Source organism: Trachypithecus francoisi, unplaced genomic scaffold (genome assembly GCF_009764315.1).
Source record: "Trachypithecus francoisi isolate TF-2019V2 unplaced genomic scaffold, Tfra_2.0 Lachesis_group11, whole genome shotgun sequence".
In the NCBI taxonomy this organism is placed as follows: Eukaryota; Metazoa; Chordata; class Mammalia; order Primates; family Cercopithecidae; genus Trachypithecus; species Trachypithecus francoisi.
The window spans coordinates 11,541,207-11,562,107 of record NW_022681456.1 but is presented as its reverse complement, the minus strand read 5'-3'; the positions used below and the strand labels follow the sequence as shown (position 1 = coordinate 11,562,107).

The window sequence follows — 20,901 nt, the reverse complement described above, 5'->3', positions numbered from 1 at the left end:
CCCTCTCTGCTGCGCCGCCTGGCCCCAGACCTTGCTGGATGGTCGACGTCAGCTCCAGCATTCCGGGGCGCTGGCCTGGGCTCAGGTCACGCAATGACCAGGGGCGGGTCAGCTTTCATTTCACCTCCCCCAAATCTCCTTTCTTTCCCCAAACTCTAGACACCCCCAAAACACACCATCTAACTCAAATAAGCTCGGCAAATGCAACCTGCAGACAAGTCCCCCAACTCTTCCTGGAAGAGAGAAATTCTGGAGGCGCAGAGGCACTGGCACGGGCGCCACAACAGACCCCGCAACAAGCCTGCACAGTTGGGGTCCGGAACACAGCACGCGGGGCGGGGTGGGGCGGGGGATGCGCATGCGCCGCCCCGCCTCCCGGGGCGGGGCGTGGGGCGCGGGCGCCGGGGCGGGCCATGACGTTTGTTGCGCGCGTGGCTCCGGCTGCGCAGGAACAGCTGGTGCCTCCGAGGGCGGCCGGCGAGCGCGCGGGCGTGGGGCGCTGGGGGGCCAGCCGGGCAGCGCTGCGGGAGCAGCCGCCGCCGCCGCCTTGCACCATCATGTCCGGGCAGCTCGAGCGTTGCGAGCGCGAATGGCACGAGCTGGAGGGAGAATTTCAAGAACTGCAGGTAGGGCCAGGCCACCTGGTCCCGCAACTCTGCTGCCCGCGGTGCAGCTCCTTCCCCTTCCTGAGCCCCCGGCCCGGGCGGTGGGGACAGTCAGGGCCTAGGGAGTGCCCCGGCGAGGCCCTGGGGGCAGACGGGCGGCGTGGACCAGCCCCTTCCCATCACCCGGCGCTTCAGCTCTTCGTCCACGTGGGGCGCCGGGTCGCAGCCCCCCCTTCCGCCGCCCTCCCACTGCCTCTGTGCTCCACGCACCCACTCCGCTGCAGAAAGTTGGTCTGTGGCCTCTGAGGCAAGTTCCAGGCGTGTTTATCTGTGGGGGTGGTTCAAAGAGAACAGCCCAGCCCCCACCTCGTTAGGGTCTCCCCAAATCTCACCCCGCCCCCTCCCATCTGCTTTTGGTAGCTCAGTTCCCACCCCGTACTCTGGCGGGGCAGCATTGTCCTGCCGCTCTGTTCTGGGAGGGGTGCTTACGAACTGTTCACCTTGAACCTCTAGGCTGTGATTGGGGATTAGGGACCCATATTTCCTGTCTCTGGGGGCTCTGACGCTGCTGCAGGCTGAGTTTGGCGTGGAGAGCATCTGTCAGTTTGGACAGCTGGGTCGCCTCACCCAGTGATAGGGGAAACTCCCAGCCCTATCCTTCTGGCGCGGAGCCTTACATGGGGTGGAGTCGAAGGCGAGTGTAAGGAGGGGTCCCCTGAGAGAATGGCATTGCTGCTGGGGTGGGGAGCGGTCCTGGCAGCAGTCGTTCCTGCCAAGAGGTTCAGAGAGGCCCCAGCTACCTACCGTGTTGACTAGAGACGCCTCAGGAAACCTTGGGGTTGACCAAGAGGGACTCGGTGACTATTTTTGAAGACAGGGCTGTTCCTTCTCCAGTCATGGGATTGTTTTTTTGGGGGTTGGCTTTGCCTGAAATTACATTACACACCTTCACCCCAGTCCTCTCATTTGGAGCAGTGATATTGCCCCGTCCATGTAGCTCTTGTCTGCGGTTCAGTTGGTCTCCTACAGTGTGCAGAGAGGAGAGGAGGCTGCCAGGGGTGTTTCTGATGGGTCTTTCTAGACACGTGGCTGTAGATTCTGATCAATAGACCCAGGGTTGCTGTAGAGCTGGGGCAGGAACGGGGGTGCCCTTTCAGTCATGAACAGAGGGGAAGGGACCTAGACTCATCTCGGCCTGTCCAGCATGTGTAAGTTGATGCCTTCTCTAGGGCCTGGGTCCCATCCAGTTCTCAGGGGACCGTTTTGGCTCCACTTCCATGGAGAAGACTCAGCCACTTCTTGTTTTGTTTTGTTTTTGAGAGGGAGTCTCACTGTCGCCCAAACTGGAGTGCAGTGGTGTGATCTGGGCTCACTGCAGCCTCCGCCTCCCAGTTTCAAGCCATTCTCCGCCTCAGCCTCCTGAGTAGCTGGGATTACAGGCACGCACCACCATGCCTGGCTAATTTTTTTGTATTTTAGTAGAGATGGGGTTTCACCATGTTGGCCAGGCTCCTGACCTCAGGTGATTCACCTACCTCAGCCTCCCAGAGTGCTGGGATTACAGGCATGAGCCACCGTGCCTGGCCCTCAGCCACTTCTTCTTTTTTTTTTTTTGAGACAGTCTTGCTCTGTTGCCAGACTTGAGTGCAGTGGCACGATCACAGCTCACTGCAACCTCCGCCTCCCGGGTTCAAGCGATTCTCCTGTCTCAGTCTCCCAAGTAGCTGGGATTATAGGTGCCTGCCACCACGCCCAGCTAATTTTTGTATTTTTAGTAGAGATGGGGTTTCACCGTGTTGGCCAGGATGGTCTCGATCTCTTGACCTTGTGATCTGCCCGCCTCAGCCTCCCAAAGTGCCGGGATTACAGTTGTGAACCACCATGCCTGGTCCTTATCCGCTTGTTAATGCTTTGTCCTACTGGGCTCTGAGGTCATGGTCGGCTGTGGAACCACCGAGTGGGTGTTAGGGTTGGGAATGGGAGAAGAGAAGAGGTTTGCTGTGTGACGCTTGTGTTGTTCATAATTCCTGTTCCTTGCCTTGCCTTAGACAAGGAGGAGGAGAGGGGAAGAGTCTTAACACTTCAGAGTGAGGCCCGGCACGGTGGCTCACTCCTGTAATTCCAGCACTTTGGGAGGCCGAGGCAGGCGGATCACAAGGTTAGGAGTTTGAGACCAGCCTGGCCAACATAGTGAGAGCCCGTCTCTACTAAAAATACAAAATTAGCTGGGTGTGGTGGCATGTGTCTATAATCCCAGATACTAAAGTGGCTGAGGCAGGATAATTGCTTGAACCTGGGAGGGGGAGGTTGCAGTGAGATAAGACTGCGCCACTACCCTCCACACTCCAGCCTGGGCGACAGAGCAAGACGCTGTCTCAAAAAAACAAAAACAAAAACAAAAAAAAACCCCAGAAAACAACAGCAACAACACTTCAGAGCTATGCAATTAACAGCAATTAGATAGCAAGTCTTGGCAGGCAGAGGTTGCAAAGGAGTTGTTTGACTCTGTCTTACTTGGTTCTCGGATGCTCAGGTGTGTTAGGGGCAAAGGGATTGGGAATCAGTTCTGGATTTTGTCCCCTGTTGCACAGCAAGGGTTGTAGAAGAAGGTCTGAGTGAGTGGAAACTGATGCCTCCTGCTGGGTTCATGATGGGGGAACTGGAAGGGACTGCATCCTGCTTAGGGGAAGAGCGACCCTGCTGGCTGCAGGCTTTGGTGGTCAGTGGCTGGGTCAGGGATCAGTTAGGGATGGCTCCTGGTGTCAAGATCATAGACTGGAGCAGAAACTGCCGTCTACATCTTCAATTCACAGATGAGGAAACTGAAGCTTGGGCTTGCTGATTGGCTGGACGGGGGCCACACAGCTACTTAGTGGTAAAGTTGGGGCTAGAATTTAGTTCTCTGAATTTTGGGAGACCTCTCTCTGCCTTCTCGCTCTCCCCTTCATGTTAAATGTGAGAGCTGTGAACTCTCAAGGTGCAAGGCTCTGAAAGTCTGTATATGGTAAGTAGGATGACCACTGTGTATGTGCTGGGCAGTTTTGGATATGAGATATTTGTTGGGAGCTCGGTGCATTGGCTCATACCTGTAATCCCAGCACTTTGGGAGGACAAGTTGGGAGGACCATTCCCAGCAGGATTGCCCAGCAGTTTGAGACCAGCCTGGGAAATATAGGGAAGCCCCTCTCTCTACAAACATGCATGCTTGTGGTCCCAGCTACTAGGGAGGCTGAAGTAGGAGGGCTGTTTGAGCCCCAGATGTCAAGGCTGCAGTGAGCCATGATTGTACCACTGTACTGTAGCCTGGGTGACAGAGTTAGACCCTCTCTCAAAAAAAAAGAGAGAGAAAGATTTGTTGGGGAACAAGCAGGTAACAGCAGGTAGGTAGGTGGGCACACTGAACTAGAACATTTAACAATAGAAAGGATTTTTTTTCTACCATAAAATCCTGGTCTATTTTAATTTTCCTATGTCTTCCTTAGAATCTGGGTTGAGGGTTTCATGTTTGTATCTCATTGATTCTGGGGTGATGTGTAACGATGTGTAATATCTCTATGTCTTACCTCTTTTTCTCTTTTTTTTTTTTTTGAGATGGAGTCTTGCTCTGTCGTCCAGGCTAGAGTGCAGTGGCACGATCTTGGCTCACTGCAACCTCTGCCTCCCGGGTTCAAGCTATTCTCCTGCCTCCTGAGTAGCTGGGATTACAGGCACCCGCCACCATGCCCAGCTAATTTTTATATTTTTAGCAGAGACGGGGTTTCACCATCTTGGCTAGGTTGGTCTTGAACTCCTGACCTTGTGATCCACCCTCCTTAGCCTCTCAAAGTGTTGGGATTACAGGCGTGAGCCACCACACCTGGCTTCCCTTTTTTAAATGAAGGAAAAAAAGAGCAAACCTAATTATCAGACCCCAGAGGATTTGAAAGGTCTTTGGAATTTCCCTCCTCTCCACCCCAAGAAAACCCAACGTAATCTCTGGGACTGTAGAGGAAAGGATCAGCTTTCTTTGGATGATGATTTGCATGTGTCAGGGCCTTCCTGAACCCTGGGGCACAGTTGAGTGTCCATGAGGACTTAGTTTTTGGGTGGTTGGGGTTTCAGGCATGCAGGTGAGTTGAGTGCTAGTCTGAGACCAGTGTGCTCCTGGTCTCCTGGCTTGTGGTGTGACCGCAGAAGGTCACTTACAGACACAAGGGCAAGTAATTTAATGAGCATTTCCTGCCTTGCATCACTGGAAAGCTGATCTTGTTCCTCCCGGCCAAGGAAGAAGGGGGCCCAAAGCAGCTTTTCCCTAAGTCTGACCTCACAGTGATGCAAGGGCCTTGAAGGCCATTGTAAAGATTTTAACTTTTACTGCTAATGACATGTATGTCCGTCTGGCTGCTGTGTATAGAACAGGCATCAGGGAGACAGGCTCGAAGCAAGAAGATCAGCATTATTTCATTAATAAGCCTATGAAATAGATCCTAGACTCTCCATTTTACAGTGATGAAGTCACTTATCCAAGGTCCCATGGCCTGTCAGCGCTGGAGCCAGGGTTCGAACCCAGGCTGTTGAACACCAGTGTCTGTGCTCTTTTTTTTTTTTTTTTTTTTTTTTTAGAGACAGAGTCTCACTCTGTCACCCAGGCTGGAGTGCAGTAGCACAATCTCAGCTCACTGCAAGCTCCGCCTCCCGGGTTCACGCCATTCTCCTGCCTCAGCCTCCCGAGTAGCTGGGACTACAGGCGCCCGCCACCTCGCCCGGCTAGGTTTTTTTTTTTAGTAGAGACGGGGTTTCACCGTGTTAGCCAGGATGGTCTCGATCTCCTGACCTCGTGATCCGCCCGTCTCGGCCTCCCAAAGTGCTGGGATTACAGGCTTGAGCCACCGCGCCCGGCCGTGTCTGTGCTCTTAACTACTGCCTAAGGCTGATCTGTGTGCCCTGAGTAGTCCTGTTAGCTTTTGTTTCTCTTCTATCTTGGCTTGGCTTGTGGGAAGTCTTTTTCTTTTTTTTACGGAGTCTCACTCTGTTGCCCAGGCTGGAGTGCAGTGGCAACAACCACAACCTCCGTCTTCCAGGTTCAAGCGATTCTCCTGCCTCAGCCTCCTGAGTAGCTGGGATTATAGGTGCGTGCCACCATGCCCAGCTAATTTTTGTATTTTTAGTAGAGACAGGGTTTCACTGTGTTGGCCAGGCTGGTCTCGAACTCCTGACCTCGTGATCCGCCTGCCTCAGCCTCCCAAAGTGCTGGGATTACAAGCGTGAGCCACCATGTCCAGCCGGGCATCTTTAGTAGCAGATTGTGTGGAAAAAAACACTGCACAGGGAATCAGTATTCTTGAGTTCAGGTCCTAGCTTTGCCATTGTCTAGTATCTGAATTTGGTGAGCCACCTCTCTCAGCTTGAGTTTATCTAAAAACAAAGGCTGACAATAATAATAATCATAACAACAACAATAACAATAATAACTAACTGTGAAACATAGATTATCCCATTTAATCTAAATGTCAACCCAAGGCCTGGTGCAGTGGCTCACGCCTGTAATCCCAGCACTTTGGGAGGCTAAGGTGGGCAGATCACTTTGAGCTTAGGTGTTCAAGACCAGCCTGGGCAACATGGTGGAACCCCATCACTACAAAAAAAAAAAAAAACTTAGCTGGACATTGGTGGCTTGCTCCTGTAATCCCAGCTACTCTGGAGGCTGAGGCTGGAGAATCACTTGAACCCAGGAGGCGGAGGTTGTAGTGAGCCGAGATCGTGCCAGGGCATTCTAGCCTGGGTGACAGAGTGAGATCCTGTCTCAAAAATAAATGAATGAATGAGTGAATGAATGAATGACAAACCTGTTTTTTTAGATGAGGAGATTGAAGCTAAGAGATACTAAGTAACTGGAAAGTCATGGAGCCAGAATTTGAAGCCACGCCTGCTCTATAACTCACATACTTTTTGAGTTCCCAATACAGTGGGCTCCAAAAGCATCCCGAGACTCTTAGCTCCAGAAGAAAAGTTTTGAACTCGCTCGGTCCCTTCTCATTTACATAGTCCTTTCACACAGTGCATTTTCAGGACTCTTAGTTGCAAATGAAAAAAACCCAGTCTGACTGGTTTTAAGCCAAAAGGGGGTTTATTGAGTCAAGCTAGTGACAAATGGCATCAGGCAAGGCTGGATCCGGGAGCTCAGGTGATGCCTGTGTGTGGATGTCTCTGTCTCCTCTGTGTCAGCGTTATTCTCAGGCAGTCCCTCCCATGTTGTGGCAAAGATGGCCAGGTGGCCCTCAGCTGACATCTATCAGCTTAGCAGCTCTGGCAGAAACAGAGCATCCTTTCTCCCTTAGATTCAGCAAGCGCGCCAGGGCTGACTCCCATTTGCCCAGCTTGGGTCATGTGACTGTGCCTTACTTAACCGGTCACTATGGCACTGATTGGCCAGGTCACGGTCACATATCTGTTCCTGAAGCCTAAAAGTGGGATCAGTGCCACTATACTACATGAAATGAGTTGGGGAGGGATGGTCCCATGAAGGAAAATCAAAATGCTGGTAGTTAAAAAAAAAAAAAAAAAAGAGGGATGCTGGACAGGCATCTTTTGGGGGGTAATAGAAATTGTTGGCTGGGTGTAGTGGCTTACGCCTGTAATCTCAGCACTTTGGGAGGCTGAGGCAGATAGATCGCTTAAGCCCAGGAGTTTGAGACCAGCCTGGGCAATGTGGTAACACCCTGACTCTACAAAAAGACACAAAAATTAGCTAGGCATGGTGGTGTACACCCATGGTCCCACCTACTTGGGAAGCTGAAGCAGGAGGATTACCTAAGTTCAGGAAGTGGAGGTTGCAGTGAGCTGAAATCATGCCACTGCTCTCCAGCCTGGGTGACAGAGTGAGACCATGTCTCAAAAAAAAATGTTTTTTTCAATGTGAACAGTGACATCTGTTGGATACTGCTTAAACTGCTAATGGGGGTAGTTTAAGGGGGTGGTCCCCAGTTGCATGTTAGGCTACACTGCATTCTTTTTTTATTGAGATGGAGTTTTGCTGTTGTTGCCCAGGCTAGAGTGCAATGACTCCGTCTCGGCCCACTGCAACCTCTGCCTCCTGGGTTCAAGTGATTCTCCTGCCTCAGCCTCCTGAGTAGCTGTAGCTGGGACTATAGGCACAGGCCACCACACCTGGCTAATTTTTGTATTTTTAGTAGAGACGGTTTCACCATGTTGGCCAGGCTGGTCTCGAACTCCTGACCACAGGTGATCTGCCCACCTTGGCCTCCTAAAGTGCTGGGATTACAGGCGTGAGCCACCGTACCCGTCTTATACCACATTCTTGATGATGTCGTATCTTTGTGACAGTGCCTAGCTTGCTGCATGCACCTCATCTCCCAGCTCTTTCACAGCTGACGAAACCGAGCCTCAGAGGGATTACATAACTCAGCTAATAAGTGGCAGGCTCTGGATCTGAACTCAGGCAACCTGATGGCAGCATCAAATCACTTAACCGTTGTGTTTTCTTGCCACCCAAATGCCTGCCTCCTACGCACAGACCCCCACTGCCTCCCACACATGGACCCCCACTTACCGCTTCCATAACATACCGTTCATGGATTCTGACACATGACTCAATCTGTCCCGGCGTAGGACTCTTACACGTTAGGTGAAGTCATCCTTGGTGGTGTTTCTATGGTGATGAGTCCTGGTTAAGTATAGGCAGTGTCTGAAAGTCTATTTGAAGTTGATTTCTTAGAGCTATATAAAAGTAATCTCTTGTCTGGGCACAGTGGCTCTTGCCTGTAATCCTAGCACCTTGAGAGGCCAAGATAGGCAGGTCATTTGAGCTCAGAAGTTTGAGACCAGCCTAGGTAACATGGCAAAACCCCTGTCTCTACAAAAAATACAGAAACTAGCCAGGCATGGTGGCACAGGCCTGTAGTTTCAGCTACTTGGGAGGTTGAGAGAGGAGGATCGCCTGAGCCCGGGGAGGTGAAGGCAGTGGTGAGCAGCCGTGATTGCATCACTGCACTCCAGACTGGACGACAGAGTAAGACCCCATCTCAAAAAAAAAAAAAAAGTAATCTCTTGAAAGTTTACCACCAGCAAGAGGCACAGCTCCAAGGCACCGCACTTAAGTGGCGGTATGGCCCTGTTGCAATCCACTGGACTGCCCAGCGACTTCTGATGCTCCTGGGCCAGAACCCTGTCTGTAAATACCATGAGATTCCTCTGGCAATTACTGCAACAAATGTTGACTCCCCAGTCCCGGATCTTCTGACAGCCAAGGTGTGTTAAGGAGGTGTCTCCAGATGTTTCACATCTGTGCTGGGAACAAGAGTCATTAACCTCATCTTCCCACTGGGGCAGAGCTTGGGCCTCAGAGGACAGCAGAGGTGGCAGAGATCCTGAATCTTCCAAAGGAAATTTGCTTGTGTCTTCTACATGCGGAGGATGGTAATTAGACAAGTAGAGAAGACACTCTGGGCATGCCAGCTCACAGAGCTCGTGTCAGCACTTCTTTTTGTTGTTGTTGTTGTTGTTGTTTTTGAGACGGAGTCTCGCTCTGTCGCCCAGGCTGGAGTGCAGTGGCCGGATCTCAGCTCACTGCAAGCTCCGCCTCCCAGGTTTACACCATTCACCTGCCTCAGCCTCCCGAGTAGCTGGGACTACAGGCGCCCGCCACCACACCTGGCTAGTTTTTTGTATTTTTTTTTTTAGCAGAGACGGGGTTTCACCGGGTTAGCCAGGATGGTCTCAATCTCCTGACCTCGTGATCCACCTGTCTCGGCCTCCCAAAGTGCTGAGATTACAGGCTTAAGCCACCGCGCCTGGGCTTTCGTTGTTGTTTTGTTTTATTTTATTTTATTTTATTTTATTTTATTTATTTATTTATTTATTTATTTATTTATTTATTTTGAGACTGAGTCTGGCTCTGTCCACCAGGCTGGAGTGCAGTGGCGCTATCTCGGCTCACTGCAAGCTCCGCCTCCCGGGTTCCTACCATTCTCCTGCCTCAGCCTCCCGAGTAGCTGGGACTACAGGTGCCCGCCACGGCGCCCGGCTAACTTTTTTTTTTGTATTTTTAGTAGAGATGGGGTTTCACCGTGGTCTCGATCTCCTGACCTTGTGATCCGCCTGCCTCGGCCTCCCAAAGTGCTGGGATTACAGGCGTGAGCCACCGCGCCCGGCCCATTGTTGTTTTATAAGAGGGGGTCTCACTTTGTTGCCCAGACTGGAATGCAGTGGTCCGATCATGGATCACTACAGCTTCAACTTACTGGGTTCAAGCGATTCTCCCTCTTCAGCCTCCTGAGTAGCTGGGACTACAGGCACACACTGCTACACTTATCTAATTTTTGTAATTTTTATAGAGGTGGGGTTTTGTCATGTTTCCCAGGCTGGTCTTGAACTTCTGGCCTCAAACATTCCTCCCATCTCAGCCTCCCAAAGTGCTGAGACTATAGGTATGAGTGCCCAGACCTCCTTTTTTTTTTTCTTTCAACCAAGAGTTTCACTCTTATTGCCCAGGCTGGAGTGCAGTGGTGCCATCTTGGCTCACTGCAACTTCCGCCTTCCGGTTTCAAGCAATTCTTCTGCCCCAGCCTCCTGAGTAGCTGGGATTACAGGCAGGCGCCACTATACCCAGCTAATTTTTGTAATTTTAGTACACGGGGTTTCACCATGTTGGCCAGGCTGGTCTTGAACTCCTGACCTCGTGATCTGCCCGCCTCAGCCTCCCAAAGTGCTGGGATTACAGGTGTGAGTCCCTGCGCCCAGCCCTGGCCCTCCTTTTTTTTTTTTGAATGGAATCCATTCTACTTTTTTTTTTTTTTGAGACAGTCTTGCTCTGTCGCCCAGGCTGGAGTGCAGTGGCTCAGTCTCGGCTCATTGCAACCTCTGCCTCCCGGGTTCAAGTGATTTTCCTGCCTCAGCCTCCTGAGTAGCTGGGACTACAGGCGCACACCACCATGCCCAGCTAATTTTTATATTTTTAGTAGAGACGGGGTTTCACCATGTTGGCCAGAATGGTCTTGATCTCTTTACGTCGTGATCTGCCTGCCTCGGCCTCCCAAAGTGCTAGGATTACAGGTGTGAGCCACCACACCTGGCCTTTTTTTAAAAAATTTTTTAAATTTTTTTTTTTTTGAGATGGGAGTCTCACTCTGTTGCCCAGGCTGGAGTGCAGTGGCACGATCTCGGTTCTGCAACCTCTGCCTCCCGGATTCAAGCAATTCTCCTGCCTCAGCCTCCTGAGTAGCTGGGATTACAGGCGTGTGCTACCACACTAGGCTAATTTTTTTCTTTGTAGTAGAGATGGGGTTTCACCATGTTGGTCAGGCTGGTGTCCAACTCCTGACCTTGTGATCTGTCCACGTCGACCTCCCATAGTGCTGGGATTAGAGGCGTAAGCCACTGCACCCAGCCTCCATTCTACATTTTTATAAGTAATACATATTCACACAGTTAAAAATTCACATAGCAGCCATGTACAGTAGTTCTTGTAACACAACTAAAAACTGGCAACCTGAATGTCCGTGGGAATGGATCATTACACCGAGCACCCAGAGAGAGGTGAAGCAGGAGAATGAATAAACTGAACTACCTGTGTTAACATCCATCTGAAAGTTGCAGAGGGGTATATACAATGTGACACTTGTAATAAAGGCAAAAACTTTCAAAACAACACGGTATATCACTTAATGATACCTTGTATGTAGTCCAAGTATAAAGACTTGCAAAGGAGTGATAAAGACCATAGTTGGTGCTATCATGGAAATTCAGACAGGGCCTAAGCAAGAAGTCAAGGCTGTCTCAAGAAGGTCTCGCTGAAAATAAGGGGCTGTTTACAAAGGTGTGGGCAGCTTTTTAAATTTACTTTTTTTTTTTTTTTAAGACAGAGAGGGGGTCTAACTCCATCACTCAGGCTGAAGTGCAGTGGCAGTATTATAGCTCACTGCAGCCTTGAACTCCTAGGCTCAAGCTATCTTCCCACCTCAGCCTCCTGAGTAGCTGGGACTACGGGCAGGTGCCACTGTGCTCAGCTAATGTTTTAATCTTTTGTGGAGATAGGGTCTTGCTGTGTTGCCCAGGCTCTGGTATGGGCAGTTTAATGATGGGAGCTGGCCACAGCAGGGAGCTGTTACTAGTCCTGATCCTAAAAGGTGAGGAGTCACCAGAGCTTGGCACAAGCTTGTGCTGGGGGGGCAGGAGCTGCCAGTCAGGAGCTGTAGTGGATGAAGGGGGGCAGTAGAACTGGGAGGAGGCAGGAGGAACAGATACCCTCGCCTCTCTCTCCTCCCGCCCTCCAGTCTTCTGGTGACTTCCACTGACCAAACCCAACTGGAGGGCAGTTCCTAGGGATCAGCCTCCCAGGGCATAGAGCAAGCCAGGACTGATCTGGGGTGGGAGCGGGTTGAGGAAATTGCCACAGTCCACCTCTTTGGCAAGGGCAGAGGATGCACACTGCAGTATTTTTTGGCAAGGGAATACCATGTAGGAGGGATCCATGAGGCCATTCAATTCTGTGTGCACTATTCCTTCTTTCTTTTCTTTTTTCTTTTTCTTTTGAGACAAGGTCTCACTCTGACACTCGGACTAGAGTGCAGGGGTGTGATCATGACTCACAGCAGCCTTCACCTCCTGGCTCAAGTGATCCTCCTGTCTCAGTCTCATAAGTAACTGTAACTATAGGCACATACCACCATGCCAGCTATAATTAAAAAAAAATTTTTTTTTTTGAGATACGGGATCTTGCTGTGTTGTCCAGGCTGACCTCAAGTGATCCTTTTTTTTTTTTTTTGGGATGGAGTCTTGCACTGTCACCAGGCTGGAGTGCAGTGGTGCAATCTCCACTCACTGCAACCTCCGCCTCCCAGGTTCAAGCGATTTTGCTGCTTCAGCCTCCAGAGTAGCAGGGATTACAGGCACCCACCACCAGGCCCAGCTAATTTTTTATATTTTTAGTAGAGACAGAGTTTCACTAGGTTGGCCAGGCTGGTCTTGAACTCCTGACCTCGTGATCCATCCGCCTCGGCCTCCTAAAGTGCTGGAATTACAGGCGTGAGCCACCGCACCCAGCCAACATACTAAAAGTTTTATAAAGAGAAACAGCTCTGTAGGCTCCATGTCAGTTATTTACGTGGTTAGGACTATGCAAATATCACTTACAGCAGAATCAAGTAGTGTACTATGATTGTATTTTTCTCTCGGAAAAATAAGTGTCTTGGTATTTGATTCCTTACTGCCAATGTTTTCCTTATAATTACCCTTTTTCCCCTTTGTCCGGATTTGGGTATTCCATGAAGTGTGCTTTATTTGTTTGGATTGGCCTTGAACAAGGCAGCTGAGGAGTTGGGGTTTGCCTTGTGCTGCAGAATGGATTTTCTTCTTCCACAGCTGCCTGTCTGTGCCCCCAGCACTTTTGAGTCAAATTTTTAGAGCCAGGGACTTGATGGTGGGAGGCAATCATGTTTAATGTGCTGGTGGTCCCTGGCCGGGCACGGTGGCTCACGCCTGTAATCCCAGCACTTTGGGAGGCCGAGACGGGCGGATCACGAGGTCAGGAGATCGAGACCATCCTGGCTAACACGGTGAAACCCCATCTCTACTAAAAATACAGAAAAAGGCCGGGTGCGGTGGCTCAAGCCTGTAATCCCAGCACTTTGGGAGGCCGAGACGGGTGGATCACGAGGTCAGGAGATCGAGACTATCCTGGCTAACACGGTGAAAACCCATCTCTACTAAAAAAAATACAAAAAACTAGCCGGACGAGGTGGTGGGTGCCTGTAGTCCTAGCTACTCCGGAGGCTGAGGCAGGAGAATGGCGTGAACTCAGGAGGCAGAGCTTGCAGTGAGCCGAGATTGCGCCACTGCACTTTAGCCTGGGGGACAGAGCGAGACTCAGTCTCAAAAAAAAAAAAAAAATGCTGATGGTCCCTGCACTGTCTGCAGAGAGCTGCCTCCCATTTTGGCATGAGTGTCTCCCGTGTTCGAATCTACTGCTGCCAAGGTTAGAAAGAAAAATAGCAGTTTGGCATCTTCTTTAAAAGTTAGACAGAAATTTACCATATGACCCAGCAATTCCATTCCTAGCTATCAACCCAAGAGAAATGAAAAGACAGGTCCACACAGACTTATATGACATTGGATCTTCATAGCAGCAGCATTCACAATGCAGTAGCCAAAAAGTCAAAACAACCCAAACAACTGGTTTATCTGGGCCACATTTTTATTGCTGACTAGCAATAAAAGGAAACAAAACAAAACAGATCCATGCTACAAAAACATGATGCTAGGTGAGGCCAGATGCAAAAACCCCATGCTGTATGATTCCATTTATATGAAATATGCAGAAAAGACAGAACTATAGAGACATAGCCAGGCATGGTGGCTCACGCCTGTAATCCCAACACTCAGGGAGGCCAAGGAGGGCAGATCACCTGAGGTCAGGAGTTCGAGACTAGCCTGGCCAACATGGTGAAACCGCGTCTCTACTATAAATACAAGAATTAGCTGGGCGTGTTGATGCGCACCTGTAGTTCCAGCTACTCGGGAGGCTGAGGCAGGAGAACGGCTTGAACCTGAGAGGCGGAGGTTGCAGTGAGCAGAGATCACGCCACTGCACTCCAGCCTGGGCAACAGCAAGACTGTCTCAAAAACAAAACCAAAAAAACAACAGAAAAGCCTCTAGAGACAGCAAGCCGGTTAAAGGTTGCTGTGGGTTAGGAAGAAGGGGAGATGGAGAGTGACTGTGAAGAGATACCAGGGATCTCACTGGGTCATAGAAGGTTCTAACACAAGATGTGGTGATGGTTGTACAACCTGGTAAACGTATAAAAATCACTGAATTATATTCTTACAATGGGTGAATTGTATGGCATGTAAATTATATATCAATGAAGTTGTTAAAAATGATGCTTCAGGCCAGGTGCAGTGGCTCATTCATGCCTATAATCCCACCACTTGGGAAGGCCGAGGTAGGTGGATCACCTGAGGTCAGGAGTTTGAGACCAACCTGACCAATATGGTGAAACTCCATCTCTACTAAAAAAAGACAAAAATTAGCTGGGCGTGGTGGTACGTGCCTATAATCCCAGCTACTCGGGAGGCTGAGGCAGGGAGAATTGCTTGAACCCAGGAGACGGAGGTTGCAGTGAACTGAGGTTGTGCCATTGCACTCCAGCCTGGGCAACAGATTGAGACTTCGTCTCAAAAAAAAAAAAAAAAAAAAAAGCTTCAGGCTGGGCACAGTGACTTGTGCCTGTAATCCCAGCACTTTGGGAGGCCAAGGCAGGTAGATGAGCCTGGGCAACATGGCAAAACCCATCTCTACTACAAATACAAAAATTAGTCAGTTTCATAACCCGGTCTCAAAATAAATAGATAAAAATAATTTTAAAATGCTTTAGTTTCTCAGTTCGGTAGAAAAACACCCAATGTGGGTGTTCAGAGGTATGCATTTTTGGGGGTGCTGCTTAGTTCCTGGCTTGATGAATCATTCAAGCAGCCTCCAAGTCCCTGGTTTTTCACATCTTTAGGATGACATCCAGGGGCCATGGCTCAGTACTTTGGGAGGCCAAGGCAAGAGGATTGCTTGAACCCAGGAGTTTGAGATCAGCCTGGACAGCATAATGAGACCCTGTCCCTGCAAAAAAATAAAAAATGAGCCAGGTGTGGTGGTGTGTGCCCATGGTCCCAGCTTCTCGGGAGGCTGAGGCAGGAGGATCACTTGAGTTGGGCAGGTTGAGGCTGTGGTGAGCTGTGATTGCACCACTGCCCTTCCAGCCTGCATGACAGAGAGAGACCTTGTCTCAAAAAAAAAAAAGACTGTGCCCTGGTTAAGAGATCGGTAACAATGAGTCCAAGGTTCAGAGCTTCTTTTCTTAACTAAGTGTAGTTAACTTTGCCCAGAAGGAAAGTTCTGTTCTTTGCCATATTAATCTGGTTTTTGACATTCACTTTTTTTTTTTTTTCTAAGACAGAGTCTCCCTCTGTCACCCAGGCTGGAGCACAGTGGTATGATCTCAGCTCACTGCAACCTCTGCTTTCTGGGTTCAAGTGATTCTCCTGCCTCAGCCTCCTGAGTAGCTGGGATTACAGGCGAGTGCCACAATGCCTGGCTAAGTTTTGTATTTTTAGTAGAGACGGGGTTTCACCATGTTGGCCAGGCTTGTGTCGAACTCCTGACCTCAGATGATCCACCCACCTCAGCTTCCCAAAGTGCTGGGATTACAGGCATGAGCCACCGTGCCCGGCCAACACTCACTCCTGAAATGGGGATGCTCAGCCCCAACTGGCAAAGTAAAACAAAACAGCGCAGAATGTGTTTGCTTATGTAATTAGGAAGTCGGAAGCGTGCTGCCTTCAGGTGTGAGCAGTTCCAGGCGCTCAAAAGCAATCACTAGGGCTCTGCTTTCATCTACCTCTCTGCCCTGTTTTCCCAAACTGGGTTCATTCTCAGGCTAGGTCCTCCAGAGACTGGCAAGACAGCCCTATGAGCTCTGGGTCCCCATCTTGCTACCTTCAAAACTGGGGGGAGGAGTTTCTCTTTCTCAGCAGTTCTTACAAAAGCTCTTCCACTGAGTTTTGCCGATTCCAGATGCCCATCCCTGAATTACCTGCTGGGTCGGGAGGCCGATGTTCTGATTGGCCAGGCCTGGGCCATGTGCTCTCTCCTGGAGCCTGTGGGCAGGCCTAACCCCACTTCTAGCCACATTTCATGGACTGAGTGTGGCAGAGGGATGGGTCCCTAAAAACACTATGGGGACATTAACCAGAAGGGGAATGGCTGCCTGATTGGCAAAAACAACAGCCTTCATCTGGCCAGCTGGTTCCATTCAAGGCCACAGGGCCAAGGTTGCTTGGAGGCTTGCAGTGCCTCCGTTGGCTCACCCTGCTCCCAGAAAGAGCATCTTAAAGCACAACCCTGCTCCCAGAAAAAGCACCTCAAAGCACAGGTCTAACTGAGGGCCTGCTGGAGACACCCTGATGTGCAAAGAGTAGCCAGGGACTCCAAGGGAAGACTGGGATTGTATCTCCTCTGCCTGGCAGAAGTGCCCCGTGCATGGTGCATCAAGACAGCCACGTAGAAAACAGTATGGCGGTTCCTCAAAAAATTAAACATAGAATTACCATATGGTCCAGCAATTCCACTTCGGGGGTATATACCTGAAACAACTGAAAGCAGGTGGGATGTGGTTGCTCACACCTGTAATCCCAGCACTTTGGGAGGCTGAAGTGGGAGAATAGTGGTGTCAGCCCAGGAGTTGGAGATCAGCCTGGGCAACATAGTGAGACCATCTCTACAAGAAAAAAAAAAAAAGCTAGCCTGGTGGCACATGCCTGTAGTTCCAGCTACTCAGGAGGCTGAGGTGGGAGGATCATTTGAGTTTGAGGCTGCAGTGAGCCATGATTGTGCCACTGCACTGCAGCCTGGGCGACAGAGAGAGATCCCATCTTTTGAAATATTGAGGCCGGGCGTGGTGGTTCAAGCCTGTAATCCCAGCACTTTGGGAGGCCGAAGTGGGAGAATAGTGGTGTCAGCCCAGGAGTTGGAGATCAGCCTGGGCAACATAGTGAGACCATCTCTACAAGAAAAAAAAAAAAGCTAGCCTGGTGGCACATGCCTGTAGTTCCAGCTACTCAGGAGGCTGAGGTGGGAGGATCATTTGAGTTTGAGGCTGCAGTGAGCCATGATTGTGCCACTGCACTGCAGCCTGGGCGACAGAGAGAGATCCCATCTTTTGAAATATTGAGGCCGGGCGTGGTGGTTCAAGCCTGTAATCCCAGCACTTTGGGAGGCCGAGACGGGCGGATCACGAGGTCAGGAGATCGAGACCATCCTGGCTAACACGGTGAAACCCCGTCTCTACTAAAAAATACAAAAAAAAAACTAGCCGGCGAGGTGGCGGTGCCTGTAGTCCCAGCTACTCGGGAGGCTGAGGCAGGAGAATGGCGTAAACCCGGGAGGCGGAGCTTGCAGTGAGCTGAGATCTGGCCACTGCACTCCAGTCTGGGCGACAGAGCGAGACTCCGCCTCAAAAAAAAAAAAAAAAAGAAATATTGAAAGCAGGGTCTTAGAAAGATATGTGTACACCCATGCTCACAGCAGCATTATTCACAACAGCCAAATGATGGAGGCAACCCACCTTCCATCCATCAGTGGAGGCGTGGATAAATACAGTGTGGCTCGTCCATACAGTGGACTGCTAGCCTTAAAAAGGAAGGACATTCTGGCCAGGCACGGTGGCTCACGCCTGTAATCCCAGCACTTTGGGGGGCCGAGGCGGGCGGATCATGAGGTCAGGAGATTGAGACCATCCTGGCCAACATGGTGAAACCCCATCTCTACTTAAAAAAAGTACAAAAATTAGCTGGGCATGGTACTGGATGCTTGTAGCCTCAGCTACTTGGAAGGCTGAGGTAGGAGAATCACTAAAAACCAGGAGGCAGAGGTTTCAGTGAGCTGAGATCGCAGCACTACAGCCTGGTGACAGAGCGAGACACTGTCAAAAAGAAAAAGACTAGGCGCAGTGGCTCATGCCTGTAATCCCAGCACTTTGGGAGGCCAAGGTGGGCAGATCACCTGAGGTCGGAGTTTGAGACCAGTCTGACTAACATGGAGAAACCCCATCTCTACTAAAAATATAAAAATTAGCTGGGTGTGGTGGCGCATGTCTGTAATCCTAGCTACTTGGGAGGCGGAGGCAGAAGAATTGCTTGAACCCAGGAGGTGGAGGTTTCGGTGAGCCGGGATCACACCATTGCACTCCAGCCTAGGCAGCAAGAGCAAAACTGTCTCAAAAAAAAAAAAAAAAGACATACTGTGTGATTCCACTTATAGGTGGTACTTAGAGTAGTCATATTCATAGAGTTGGGAGACAGAGTAATGGCTGCCAGGGGCTGAAGGGAAGGTGAACTGGGGAATTATTTGATGGGTTCATAGTTTCTGTTTGGCATGATGAAAAAGTTCTGGAAATGGATGGTGGTATAGTCACACATCACATACTGACATGTCTGTCAAAGATAGTGGTCCCATAAGATTATGATGCTGTGTGTGTTTTTCTTTTTTTTTTTTTTTTGAGGCGGAGTCTCGCTCTGTCGCCCGGACTGGAGTGCAGTGGCCGGATCTCAGCTCACTGCAAGCTCCGCCTCCCGGGTTTACGCCATTCTCCTGCCTCAGCCTCCCGAGTAGCTGGGACTACAGGTGCCCGCCACCTCGTCCGGCTAGTTTTTGTATTTTTAGTAGAGACGGGGTTTCACCGTGTTAGCCAGGATGGTCTCGATCTCCTGACCTGGTGATCCGCCCGTCTCGGCCTCCCAAAGTGCTGGGATTACAGGCTTGAGCCACCGCGCCCGGCCGATGCTGTGTTTTTACTGTACCTTTTTCTATGTTTCAATACATTTATTTTATTTTTTCAGATGGAGTCTTGCTCTGTCGCCCAGGCTGGAGTGCAGTGGTGCAGTCTAGGCTCACTGCAACCTCTGCCTCCCCAGCTCAAGCGATTCTTTAGCCTCAGCCTCCTGAGTAGCTGAGATTACAGGCGGGTACCACCATGCCTGGCTAATTTTTGTAGTATTTTTAGCAGAGAAGGGTTTTGCCATACTGGCCAGGCTGGTCTCAAACTCCTGGCCTCAAGTGATCTGCCCTTGGCCCTGTTTAGATACATTTAGATACATGAATACTTACCACTGTGTTACAGTCTGCTACAGTTTTGAGTACAGTAGCATGCTGTGTAGGTTGGTAGCCTGGGAGCGGTAGGTTAGACCATCCAGGTTTCTGTGGGTGTGCTCTGACGTCTGCATAATGACATCGCCTAATGATGCATTTCTTAGAACGATCCTGTTTGTTAAGCGACACATGACTGTACCACAGTGTGATTGTAATGCCATCACATTGTACACTTAAAATGATTAAGATGGTAAATGTCTTGTGCATTTTATCATAATTTAAAACATTTACAAATGGTTAAGAGTTATGTATATTTTACCACAATTAAAAAACGAAAGAGAGGCTGGGCATGGTGGTTCGTGCCTATAATCCCAGCACTTTGGGAGGCCGAGGCGGGTGGATCACCTGAGGTCAGGAGTTTGAGACCAGCCTGGCTAACATGGTGAAACCCTGTCTCTACTAAAAATACAAAAATTCGCTGGGTGTGGTGGCAGGCGCCTATAGTCCCAGCTACTTGGGAGGCTGAGGCAGTAGAATCACTTGAACCCAAAAGACAGGTTGCAGTGAGCTGAGATCGGGCCACTGCTCTCCAGCCTGGGCAACAGAGCGAGACTCCATCTCAAAAAGAAAGAAAGTCTGGAAAAGAGTAAGGATACAAGAAATGAATTGATGACCTTTCCCACTGCTTGTGAGGCTGGCACAAGGGTGGAATCCATGAAGACTTGATGTGGGCGTGGAATGTCTTGGGGGTGGAGAATGTGTCACACTAAGGTCCTTGTTTGTGGCTCCCCTCACTCCATGTTGTCCTCCTCGTGGCTGGCAAATCCTGAGCCTAGAGCTAAGGCTGGGGGTGGACTAGGTGTGTGTGACCTCCAGTGAGGGATCCCTCCCCACCACCCACCACCCCCCACCCCCCACCCCTGAAATGACTCTGGCCAATGACAGAGCGAGAGAATTGCAGGGGAGTAGGAATGACCCGTTATATCAGGGGACAGTATTGTGGGAACGCCCACAGATTAACCATCCTTATTCAGTCACCATCACCCGTGGAACATTAGAAAAGTACCTGGAAAAAATTAAATGTTTATATCGTGGAGTGTTGCTCAGATGTGGACAGCTGTTCTATGCTGTGGGTGGGAGTATACATTGGTATAGCTACTCTGAAGGGCAGTTTGCCAAGACTCATTAAATCTAATAACAAGGCTGGACGCGGTGGCTCACACCTGTAATCCCAGCACTTTGGGAGGCCGAGGCGGGTGGGTCACAGAGTCAGGAGATCGAGACCATACTGGTTAATACAGTGAAACCCGTCTCTATTAAAAATACAAAAAATTAGCTGGGTATGGTGGCGGGCGCCTGTAGTCCCAGCTACTTGGGAGGCTGAGGCAGGAGAATCACTTGAACCTGGGAGGCGGAGGTTACAGTGAGCTGAGATCACGCCACTGTGCCCCAGCCTGGGCAACAGAGGGAGACTCCGTCTCAGAAAAAAAAAAAAAATCTAATAAAAAGCCTGTACCCTCTGACCCACAATTTTACCTCTCTTGCCCCAGAGAAATCTGCTCTAGAGACACACCTGCCTGTGCCCAGAGAGGCCGTGCAAGGATATTATTCAATATTGTATTGTTGGTTATAGTCAGACACAGGAAGCAACATAAATATCCAGCA

General features: G+C 50.1%; 1 protein-coding gene across 6 annotated transcripts in view; it reads left to right on the top strand.

Moving 5' to 3' along the window:
• The first annotated feature begins 389 nt into the window (after positions 1–389).
• Positions 390–20,901, top strand: part of TMEM120B (transmembrane protein 120B) — a 65,683-nt gene continuing 45,171 nt past the window's right edge. For 2 of the 6 annotated variants that reach the window (XM_033220335.1, XM_033220336.1), the window contains exon 1: positions 391–626. In XM_033220335.1, the coding sequence (XP_033076226.1) occupies positions 414–626 (213 nt within the window). In that variant the 5' untranslated portion in view covers positions 391–413. Of the gene's footprint in view, positions 627–20,901 lie in introns of all 6 variants that reach the window. The other 4 variants (XM_033220334.1, XM_033220337.1, XM_033220338.1 and 1 more) reach the window with 4 other exon arrangements.